The 12,681-nt window shown below is 34.1% G+C and overlaps 2 protein-coding genes across 2 annotated transcripts; one reads left to right on the top strand and one right to left on the bottom strand.

Annotated features, from left to right (window-relative positions):
• Positions 1 to 201: 201 nt before the first annotated feature.
• Positions 202 to 3,556, bottom strand: LOC113403272 (zinc finger protein 107-like). Its single transcript, XM_026643752.2, has one exon. The coding sequence runs from the start codon at positions 3,404 to 3,406 to the stop codon at positions 434 to 436; it is 2,973 nt and encodes a 990-aa protein (XP_026499537.2). The 5' UTR covers positions 3,407 to 3,556; the 3' UTR covers positions 202 to 433.
• Positions 3,557 to 4,163: 607 nt separating this feature from the next.
• On the top strand, positions 4,164 to 12,001 carry LOC113401456 (uncharacterized). The gene is made up of 3 exons (XM_064220040.1): positions 4,164 to 4,299; positions 6,966 to 9,531; positions 11,880 to 12,001. Exon 2 carries the CDS (start codon positions 7,227 to 7,229, stop codon positions 9,528 to 9,530), a length of 2,304 nt encoding a protein of 767 aa, XP_064076110.1. The 5' UTR covers positions 4,164 to 4,299; positions 6,966 to 7,226; the 3' UTR covers position 9,531; positions 11,880 to 12,001.
• The last annotated feature ends 680 nt before the right edge of the window (positions 12,002 to 12,681 follow it).

Below are 12,681 nucleotides of genomic sequence, written 5' to 3'. Positions count from 1 at the left end.
GCTAATAGCTCAGCTATATTGCAAACGACTAACACGTTTTGATTAATATATCTTTATTTATAATGCAACAGTATTCGTAACTACTTATATCCACTTCAATTTTACTTCCAAATTTCCGATAATTTTCGTTGACATTCAAAACGGCATTTTTTCGCAAACCCATAATGAATACCAAAGATTATTCAAGCTCGACCAATGATATCGCATCAATTCGGTGTAAAATTTTCTTTATTTGAGTTTTTTCCTCTTGTGTTTGGAATAAACTATAGATAGATATTTCAATTTGGAAGTTATAACAAAATCACACATTTAAATGAAAAATATTCAGATCCACGTAGGCTTATGCCACAAAGACCCATGTAGCGAGTAGCTTAGCATAACGGGGAATCCCTTTTTTATAATGTAGTTTATCAATATAATGATCAGTGCAAATTCAGTTGACTGGATCAATTTTCTTTGTAGATTTTCTCTTTGCGGGTGTTTTATCCAAAACCTTCATTGCTTTAACTATTGCTTGTCCAAAATCCTGCATTTTCGGCTTGTAACTGTAGGACTTATTTTTATACGGGTTCGATTTTGGAATATCTGCAACGCTCTTGTTACCTAAGAGGTGAGCCAGAGGATTTACGCTGACTAACTTTGTACCATTCGGCAAAGTTATATTCGTCTGTTTTGGCGGTTCGACTGTTGCCTGTCTCTCGTGTAAGACTTCGTCAATCTTAACGATTTTATAGAAAGGAGCCTTGGGCGCCAAGTGTCCTATCCTCACGTTATTATATGACAAAAGATCTTTAAGCACAATTGTCTTTTTCAAATTATGAACTTTAGTTGGGTCTTTATCTTCTAAGAGAACTTCGCGACCAACCTCTGGTATTAATTCTGATTTATTCCGGACCTCACTATCGTAGGACTCTTCGAAATAAGATCGATCGACTGACTTGTTGAAATCCGTGTTACCGACTTCGTTTTCAAGGTTCAATGTTGGAGTAACATAGTCACAATAAACTAATTTTATAGTTACTTTATGTTCTTGCTTTTCCTCCTCTCTGAACTTAACAGGCATTTTCAACTGCGGACGATCTGCTATTACCGTGGGCTCTGAGTTAAACTTTGTCATTTTTATAAAGGATTTCGTTTCACCTTTTTCAACCGAACGTATGGAAAGACTGTTTGATATTGAAATCTTTTTAGCGGTGGGATCGTTTGCATCTGGTTTGAAAGTCTCTAGGAATTTTTTAACCGATATTTTATCACTTTCGACCCTAGTTATAGTTGCTTGGGTGTCATTTACTTCGAAGGGTACTCTCTGTATTGTTCTTGAAATTATAGTATCAGCTGTTTGATGTTTAGCTGTCGTCATTTCTCTGTCACTCTTGCGTTTATCTAACAATTTCTTGAGTGTTTCTGTTAGTTTAGAGCTCGAATGTTCAGTTTTCATATGATCATTGAGTTCGTCTTTAGTTTTGAACTTTTCAAAGCATTTGACACATGTCTTGTGACCTTTCTTCATGTGCAAACTCATGTGGCGATGGTAGTTTTGATATGTGTAACAATTGCGATCACATTTGAAACAAATGAACTTCATCTTCTTACGACTGTATTGTATGGTCTCTTTCGATGTTTTCCTTCGTTTTATTTTCCGTTTTCTCGAACGTGTAGGATTTTTGTTTACAATTTTCGATAAGGGCACATCGGAATCGTCTGACGAATCAGAATCATCGCATGTTTTAGTTTTCTGTATCTTTCTAGATCGTATCGGCTGAGATTTCGTTTTACGTTTCTGTACACGTGCTTTTCGTTTCACTTCGGTTTCCGTTTGGTCTGCTTCGGTTTCTGTGACTGTCATGAAATCTGAATTAACATTTACTAGTTTGACACTGGGCTTGTTATATTTATTATTTGAATTTGTATATATAGCTTCATCTTCTGGTTTATTCTCTGATAATTCACAGCGTTCATTTGTGTTTTCATTCACAACGGATGTTGTTTTATTTTTCGGTTCTTCAGTTACTTCTAACTTCTCTCTTTCCAAATCAGAATCTCTTTCATTAGCTTTAGACTCTACTTTACTCGAGACTTGTTCAATAGCATTGATATTATCATTTGTTTTTTTTTCAGTGTCTCCGAATTTTTCACTTTCATTTTTATTCTCATTCAGCGTTGTTTTAAAATCACTCTCATTATCTGTAAACATTTCATTATCGCTTTCTTTGTTCGTCGATTCAGCGATATCCAGATTTCTCGGTTGAAATGGTTTTTCAGACTTTTTATCAGTAAAAAACACGTGGTAATTGCTATTAAACTCGACGAAACCGACACTTTTATGATCCAATTTTATGTGAAGTGTAAAATTCTTACGAATCCTGTAATCTGTATTACATATTTTGCATGTATAGGGATTAATATCTCTGTGTTTTGTGAAAAAATGACCAAACAACAATTTTGGATGCTTAAAAACAATGTTGCAATATATACAATTATATTTATAAAGGTGCAAGTTGTGTTTATGAGATCTCTCTATATGTTTTTTGAGCGCATTCAACCCAATGAACGGTCTACGACAGTATTTACAATTCTCAAACTGTACAGGCGAGTGGTGGGAGTGCGTTGTGACATGATAAGCGAACTTCTCCACAGAATCAAATGATACATCGCACGGGGTGCACTTCATACTAGAACATTCTTTTAAGTGTGATTTTAGTTTTATAAAATGAAAATATTTATCACATTTCGGGCATTGCTTTTTTCCATTATTAATATCTGTTTCCCTCTTTTTGTGAGTCTTACAGTGATGTTCCAGTCTAGACTTCCACGCATACACATTACAGCATGTATTACACGATAAGGATTTGCATTCGTTTTTCAAAAGATGATCTATATACTCGGTAACATTTGGTGTCGATAATTCACAAACGACACATCTATATAAATAGTTTTCATGCAAACCTTTGAAAAATTTACGTATATTTATGTTGATTAATGATGACAGCTCCGGAAAGCAGTGCTGCAACATCAAACCGTCATCAATATCACGATGTTTTTCATACTCATGGTATTCCAGATCTTTTTTGTTTTTAAACACTTTTATACAATTCGAACATGCGATTTTCGGATAGTAAAATGAACTTTTATGTTTTTTCTCGTGTCGAGATACACTTTGGGCATCATTAAACACTCTAGTGCAATATTTGCAAGTCTTGAACGTACTTAAATGAGCATTTCTTAGGTGTAATGAATAAGCTTCGATATCACTGAAAATTCGGGAACAAAAATCACAAAATCTATATTTGCTGGTTTCATTCAAGTGATATTGAATTATATGCAGTTTCAAATCGTCGATATCAAGAAATTCAGCGTAACAAACACCGCAAATGTTATCGTTATCCAAATCTATACATTCATCCATATTTATTTAAGCTGATTATCTCTGTTTGTTTACGTTCATAATGATTTCCTGTTAATAATTAAGCTTTGTTATTATCGTGGAATTCTTGCTTATTTCGTTGCTATTCTTCTTTTTTTTATAAATATTTAAACATCAAATATATTTTTATTAATCTCAATTGACAGTTCTCGTTGACAATCGGAAAAATATTTATTTTTTTTAAATCCATCAGTTAACACAGAATAAACAGGTATACGACTGCCGATTTATATTATAGACTAAGTATAAAAAAAAAAACATTTATAATTATACAAAAAAATATTTTCATCCTTTTTATTCCATTGTATTAATAAGATTGTTGATTGAACATAAAAGTTACTACTATTATAATTATCTACCTTAAAAATAGAGCCAAAACATGCAAATAATTTTTTTAAATTATTATATTGTATCAAATTTATTAATAGAGTGAACTAGTGAAATAAAGGTAATATACCTCAAACTGAATAAATATTAGCTCTTCAAGCTTCATTTGAGAAATACAAATGTTATTTTATTTAATTTCGACTTGTTTACTCATGTTTTTAATATTAGTTATGGATGATAAAAATATTAGTTATATTACTTCAAAATAATTCATACTCATATATAAAATACAAAATAATTTTTTTTTAATTGGAAAAAAGCTTTCGTAAATGTCTAATCTCCTATGAAATTATTTTTATCCATTTATGTTTATTATCTGAGTTTATACGATATATGTAGTCTGTAGAAGTTGTCTATAGCGTACAGTGGTTCCTATTCTCTATATCTAATATCTATCATGGTATCATGTCACCACAAGACTGTCACCAAATGCCCGTACTGATTTTATAGGCGGTATTCGCTGCCATGCACAAATTCAAGATTTACAGGTAATTATTATATATATCCCAATAGTTATCTTTATCTAGAACATATAAGCATAAAACTTAAATACGAATTATTTGCACAATCATTATAACCTAACTTTTTGTATGTTCGTCGCTACTGGTTATTTTGAATGTAAATAATTATTTTATCGTAATTCAACTCAAAAACGTATTTAGTTTCCGTTTAATAGTATAAAATGTTAGTTAATATTTTTTATGTAGTGTTTAGAAACGGAAAATGTTATGAGTTCCATTTATTTGCGTTTTCCTGTTAAGTAGGCTAAACGATATTTTACGATTATTGTTGACTTAACTAGCTACGTGTAATGTTAATTTTTAAATATATAACATCGACAATGTTAAATTTGAAAGATTTATGTGTTATAACAAGTAAAACATTGTTATTTTCATTTTGGAGTAAATATTATTGGAAGGAAACTACTTAAGATTGATTTATATATGTGAGCTTCGTAAAGGAAAATTAGTTAAAATCCAATAATTTTGTTAAGTAGCTGCCTTAGCATGGGTGTATTTTATTAATATAGAAAATTATTTGATATTAATATAATGAATACCCTCTAGTACTCAGGAGTAATGTAACTACCTAACAGAGATATATATTTCTTTTTAAATAAGATCATTTTGAGATTCTTTCCGGAGAGTACCCACTAAAACAAAAAAATAAAAAATAACTTTAAAATATTAGTATAGACAGAAACAAACATATATTATATTAAAGCCAGTAATGTTCCACTGCTCGTCTAACATCTCCATTTGACAACGTTTGGAGCTTCTTTCATCATGCAACTGGTGCATACACACATGGTTGATTATCACCTGACACATGTTGGTTTTCTAACAATCTTTTCCTCAACCCCCCAAGAACAAGATAGGAAAACTAAGGAGTATTATATTAATAATATTATGACATGGAATGTGATTTAAATTTTAATAAGTCAATGCTTGTTTAGCTTGGGATCAGTCCTACTAATATAATATCATAAATAAATATTGTACTTTATAAATATTTACATGAATGTCTTGATAAGAAAACATTGTTTAATTAGATGTATTACTTATTGATTAAAAGATTATATGGATATATGGATGATACAAAGTGCTGAGTTAGCGTTTGTTGATATAATATTTATGTGATTAAATTGTTGGAAATTCTGATACAATCAATTATTGCATCGTCAATATTTCAACTCTAGTAGGTACTACCTACCTAGTAATGGTCACCGCAGCCCTTAGATATGAATCCTGTAAGAATTACTAATTCTTGGTTGTATGCAAGCCCCTCTGGATATATATCACCTCTTTAAAAGACCTCCTAAACGCAGCAATACTGAAGGGTACATATGTGATTGGTCATATCTAGTTTCAGGTTGGTGGTACAATGGCGATGTAAGGATTGTTTTTTTAATCCATAGGTGGACGAATGGGCCCCTTGGTGGCCCGTGGGCACCACTGCCCAAAGGCACTGTAAGAAGTTTTGAGGATTCCTTATATAGATCATGCACCATGCACCTTCTTGCCTATAATTAATCCTTAAAACCAGAACAAAGATCCTAAGTATTGCTGGTTGGGGGGGTAGGATATATGTTGAGGGGTTGGTACTTATCCAGACGGGCTTGCGCAAATCCAAGAATTGGTAATTCTTATAGGATCAATATCTAAGGGCTTTTATTTACCATCAAGTAGCAGAATAAATAAATGCAGTACAGCTCACCTTAGAGGTTGAGCAAGTCAATAAAATTGAAGGATATAGCCTTTTCCAATCTAAGTAGGAATAAAGATAAACAAACTTTAGATTTACGTATTTCATGATTTGCTAATAACTCAGCTATATTGTGCACTACTGAGCTATTTATAATACAACACTATTACACTTAACTAGTTATATCCACTTTAATTTTCCAACTATTATTATTATTAAATTAAACTTACAATATTCCGATAACAGTTTCGTCGACGTTCAGAACGGCATTTTTTCGTAAATCAATAGTGAATATCATAGATTAATCAAGCTCTTGACCAATGATATCGCGTCAATTTACTGTCAAATGTTGTTTATTTGGCTTTTCTACTCTTATGGTTGGAATTTACTTGGTGGTAGGGCTTTGTGCGAGCCCGTCTGGGTAGGTACCACCCACTCATCAGATATTCTACCGCCAAATAACAGTACTCTGTATTGTTGTGTTCCGGTTAGAAGGGTGAGTGAGCCAGTGTAATCACAGACACAAGGGAGATAAGATCTTAGTTCCCAAGGTTGGTGGCGCATAGGTGATGTAAGGAATGGTTAATATTTCTTACAGCGCCTCTGTCTATGGGCGGTGGTGACCACTTACCATCAGGTGGTCCATGTGCTCGTCCGCCAACCAAGGCCATAAAAAAAATAGAGTATGGAATGGCATCAGTAATGTTACGGCATAATTGACCTCTTCCGTTAGGTCAGTCTTAGATAGTTTCAATAATAATAAATTAACTACCCTTAAAGAAAACGTTTATTCCAAATTGTTTTAAAGCATATTCATAGTGTATCATCATCATATGTGTGGTAATGTAATAAATTTATAGCCCTTTTTTGTAGTCTATCTATTGAATGGCCCGTTTCATCTCGTAGAAGTAAATTTTATATATTAAAATTATTTTTATTTACATTACAGATCTTGAAATGCGGTGATAGTCTTCAGATCAAACCAGTTCAAACAAATAAAAATTCGAAACAACCTCTCTTGGACTTCAAAATCAAAAATAAAGCACAAATTTCCAAAACAATCGTACGGGCACCACATCACGTCGAAGTAAATTATTCGCGTGCGACATTATTCTCGGCGAAAACCGAGATTGGTCTATGAATCAGTTTTACAGATATATTTTATTTTGTAAATATTTACCGCGAGGTGCGCTGATTATATAAATCCAACATGTCCGAATCAAATGACAGTTTGGATGTTTTATGCAAAGGCGTGTCCGAACTCACCGTTCTTTCATTCCGGAAGCTTGACGACGTGAAACGATTGGCCAAACACTTCCACAAGGTCATCAATGATCCCGTCACTCAACAGAGTGCCGTTGTTTTGCGTTATCTGAAAAACTTGGACGAGACTCACCGTAAGATATTTCTCAAGAAACGTGAGGGTGTTGAAGTTGAGTATATATTTACGACGGAGAAGAAGAGCAGCTTGCAAAGGCAGCGTTTCAACAGCTTGCCTGTCAGCGATGTGCCAGACATACTTAAAACTGAATTCTCGATCGCGGAGACAGCAAAACAAAGCCATATATGCACGGACTGTCAGGTCGAAATCGAGTTAAATGATGACGAACCGTTACTGGAATCGCTTCAGAAACACTTCAATCTTGATGTCCATCTACCCAAGTTGAAAAGGGAGAGCATTGATGTGGCTGAACCAATTATTTTGCCAAAAATGTCAAGGCGTCTCTCCGCTATGGAGTGCGGTGATAACCCCGGACAAAGCATCGAACATATTATACAGTTAGTGAAGCCGATGGAGAAGTTGGAGAAGACATTCCTTAGTAAGCTGGAGACGTCGTTGATCAGATACTTGCCGGATAACTCCGAAGCAAGCATTGACGCAGCCATAAAGTTCTATCAGACACTGTACGATAAGCTCTGCCAAGATATGATGTCTATTGATTTTTCAACTCAAGCGAGCTCTGTCGCCCCGATAATTATGAGCATTAAGGATAATGTGAATCAGAATTTCGCAGCTGACGCTAATAAAAATTTCGACAATGATGATGGTGACCAAAACAACGATAGACCGCTCAAGAACCAAGTTAAGAAATATCGTTACTACGGACCTATAGAGAACTTAATAGTTAAGCTATTGACGAATCACAAACTATTGACTCTAGTGGATGATCGTACAGGGAAACTTGCTTTTTTTTGCATGGCGTGCGAATATTATACTTTAAGATTTCGTTATGACAGTGTCTTAAACCATGTGTTTAGTGAGACGCACATACACAACCTCGCTTGCATTCTAGAATCAGACGAAAATATACCGCAATTCGCTAAAAATGAACCGACAATCGAAAAGATTAAGAACTTCAACACCTATATGACGAAGCAGTTTTTATGTGATTATGGAAGGGCACGTGATCAAATGCAGGAATATTGCGCTCTTTGCAAGGTCGTTCTTGAAACGAATGAAAAATTAATCTTGCACATATTGGACGAGAATCATCTATCCCGACTATCAGATAGGCTGTACCGGAAGATGAAAACGAAAAATCTAGACGGCCCGGTGCCTGATGAGTGGGGCCCCAAAAGTTTGGATTGGGCGAAGTTTTTGGCCAGTGTCGGCAAACCTCTGAACAATCGCGACCATGTTGTGATCGAGAATTTTATAAAGCCGTCTGGGAAGATCGCTAATTACTGTTCCTGCTGTGACATGACCTTACGCGGTCCAAGACAAGTTTTGTTCAATCACATTCGCCAAAAGAAACATTTGCGCAACGCGGCACCGCACAAATTATCGCTGTTGTACAAAAATCAGTGCCGTCCAGCCGAATATTTCGCAAGCTTCGGCAATTATTACGTTTGCGCTATTTGTCCAAGTTACATCGCTCTGCCGTCATTCGCGGCGACTGTCGAACATTTCGAGAGCACGCTGCACATCGAGACGATATCGAAGTTGATAAATTCGGCCCTAAATTCTGACTACGATAAGAAATTGTTGGATTTGAATAAAATAATCGTAAACGATGGCTTTAAATGCGAATTATGCGACTTAACATTCGCTGATATTAGAGAAACAATAACGCACATCCTATCGAACTTCGAGCACCAGAATTCGATGGTCGAAGCGAGAGTCAAAGCGAACAAAGCTGATATTATCAGCATATATATGCAAGGGAATTATGTACTGCATAGCGAAGGCGCGACGTTCACTTGCGTTCCGTGCAAAGGCGTTTTTAATTCCATAAGATCGCTGCTCTTCCATTTGGTATATGCGGAGCACTTCAACCATAAGCCGACAGCTGAGAACGTGTTTCGTTTTTATTTGGAATTAAAGCACAATGTCAATATGCTGTCTAGGAATAAATACGTTTACTACGATTTTGGTAAACTGAAGTGCGGTGTCTGTGATTCGGATGTCGATGATGGGGAAAACGCGAAACGCCACGTTTTGTCGTCTCGCCACCGGGATAATATGGGGGCCAGTTACGTTAATATTAATTTAGATGCATCTGCTATGGAATGAGGTTAGTAATTACGATTAATTGCTACTCCCGTGCTCGGGGCAAACGTATATAGGTACCTCCTGGGCCGTTTTCTGTGAATGTCTATGCAAAATTATACAATGATCGGTTTAGAATTTCACGTTTATGGTATTAGCATAACCAATGCAGGATGCATTTGATAAGAGGTAAACTCTCATAGGTGCTCTGCGAAATTTGTTTAAAAATGTGTGGTACGACAAAATTTGGTGTTACGGCTTCGTGGATGATTGGTTCTCATCCGTCTGGTGAGAACCAATTCATAAACTATGTTGGTTCTGAACAGCAATATTGTTGAGTTCCGATTTGAAGGTTTTTGAACCAGAGCAACTACAGAGGAGAGAAATAACATCTTAGTTTCCAACGCCATTTAACGAATATATCGTTAATTAGTGTAATTCATGTTAGTGTATAGTTTACATAAAACATAACAGCGCGTTCTTGAGAAGGATCTAGTATATATTATTATTTTATAAAGAAGCTGCCATCGCTACATATGTACTACGCAATAGATTTCGCAATCCGAACATTCAATGTTTGACTGAACTGAACTGCAGTCCGTACAGCTGACTTTAGTGTGGCTTTGCCATTCATTCAATGTAGTTGTACATGGAGACAATTTTTTTTTCCAAAATTAGAATTAATTTGAGCCTGAGATTAAATAATAATTCAGTAGTCTAGTAAGCACTCAGCTAATAGAAAAAAATATATATTTAAAGACTGAAATCCTACAGTCTGTTACTATCAATCGTTTACATCGAATGAAAAGCGTAAACGTCAAGAAGTTTAAGACGCTTATGATGTTTTAGTTGCGAGAAAACTATTCTCTATAAGCGATCAAGTTACAGCGCTTGATCAACTTTTTAATAAATGCATATGTATGTATACACAGTACATACAGGGTTATTTGTAATTCGACATATTCCCGTTAGGAGGTAATAGGGGTGATTATTTGCGATAATTTTAACCCCCATATGCATGATGCAAAAGTGAACCATTTTTGAGTTATCACGTTTTTTAGATTTTTTCAAAATAAGTCGAAAATGCAACTTCAAAAATTTATTTAAAAAAAAAGTATCAATTAAAATCAAATTAATATCTTCTTATTTATAAAAACGAATAAACACTGGATATTTGTCAATATTAAAATAATAATTATCGGTCCAAATCTAAAAATGCGAGACGGAAAAAGATATTATTTCAATATTTTTTGATTTTTTTTTCCACAAAAATGCCTTAAAAACAAAAAAAATCGTTATGAAACTTGTCTTGCAGATTATTTTAAAAACATAACCGTTTCATCAGCTCTCCAAAAAGGGGTGGGTGCTGTGCTGAGAGTCGTGCGGCGAAGGTGTTTATCGAAATGGTTCGAATAGTTCATCGATAAATTTTTATCCTCAGTAATTAACAACATGGACTGGGAGTCTTTCGACATTAATTTGTCGTCTCTGAACAGTACCAGTTTCCCGGATTCGCTTATTATAAACTGATACATCGGGCAGCCGGTGAAGAGGAAACCCACGCGAATAATCTTGCATTGGCTAGGCATTAATACATAGCTTATTTGCGAGACATTCGAAGAGCGAATTTAAGTTTTGGTCGAATACGAATTTCCACCAGCGTCCTTTGTGGTCATTTTATTTCGGTTGTTTTGAAATAAGTTCCTAGTTGTTATACATTTTTGGAGAGCTGATGAAACGGTTATGTTTTTAAAATAATCTGCAGGACAAGTTTCATAACGTTTTTTTTTGTTTTTAAGTCATTTTTGTGGAAAAAAAATATTGAATTAATATCTTTTTCCGTCTCGCATTTTTAAATTTGGACCGATAATTATTATTTTAATATTGACAAATAACCAGTGTTTATTCGTTTTTATAAATCAGAAGACAAAAATAGATTTTAATTGATACGTTTTTTTTAAATCAATTTTTGAAGTTGCATTTTTGACTTATTTTGAAAAAATCTAAAAAACGTCATAACTCAAAAATGGTTCACTTTTGCATCATGCATATGGGGGTTAAAATTATCGCAAATAATCACCCCTATTACCTCCTAACGGGAATATGTCGAATTACCAATAACCCTGTATACCCAAACAACATTTACAATTTTTGTCTGTCTGTTTGTTCTGGCCAATCTCTGGAACGACTGAACCGATTTTCGACTTGGGACTCTCACTGGCAGACAGCTGATGTAATAAGGAATAACTTATGTCCAAATACTGTCGAGAACCGCGCGTCACGTCGTTTTCCTCCCATCAACGACTTTATATATCACAAAAGCTGATACGGAATTAATAAATTATAGTAAAATCTGCTTTTTTTTTCTTTCAGTTATGAATGTATTGCGACACCCTGCGTCGCTCGACCTCGAGTGTTAATCATGTTATACCAATATTTGCGGGTGGAGTTCTACTGAGTGAAATTTTAATAAATGAAATAATTTTCTAATTTTAGTATTGTTTTATTTGTACAAACGTATCCTCAAAAATCCGTTTTAATTTATTTAGTATTTTAATTGACTTTTATAGAAGATATAAACTTACAGAGCTAATTTTTTTTTTCAATGAAATTAAAATTTAATCTGACGTCTGTCAATTTATTACAAATGTCAAAAGTCAAAAATGTTATTGATATTTGATAGTTAAGAAAAAAGTCGACCACCAGAAACACCTCAGACCTGAGAAGAACCGGCGAAAGAAATTCAACGGGACTTCTTTATATTATTTTAACAACTGTATTTACAATGGAATTTTTCGTATTTTTAATCGAAACTGCCGCAAGACAATCGTTTTGTTCGCAAGGGATATTATCATTATTCAGATGTAATTTTATAATATCGATTAACATACAAACGTACCTTACTGAATTTTTTTGCATTTGAATAATTATTAATGTCTTGGACCTTGCTGTAAAGAGTATACATTTCCTAACAAAAGAATTAGCCACGTGTAGAATAAGATTATTATAGAAGTATATTCATGTTTTGTGATTATATATACTTATAGTCTATTGCAATCGAAGAAGAAATAAACAATATTTATTTATGATACAACATTGTTCCACTTAACTATTCTACTTACATCCCCTTTAATTTTACTTTTTTTTTAATTTTACTTATCCGATAAGTTTCGTT

This window comes from Vanessa tameamea, chromosome 31 (genome assembly GCF_037043105.1).
Source record: "Vanessa tameamea isolate UH-Manoa-2023 chromosome 31, ilVanTame1 primary haplotype, whole genome shotgun sequence".
In the NCBI taxonomy this organism is placed as follows: domain Eukaryota; kingdom Metazoa; phylum Arthropoda; class Insecta; order Lepidoptera; family Nymphalidae; genus Vanessa; species Vanessa tameamea.
Note: the sequence above shows the minus strand (reverse complement) of the source record. Positions and strands in the feature narration are given on the sequence as shown.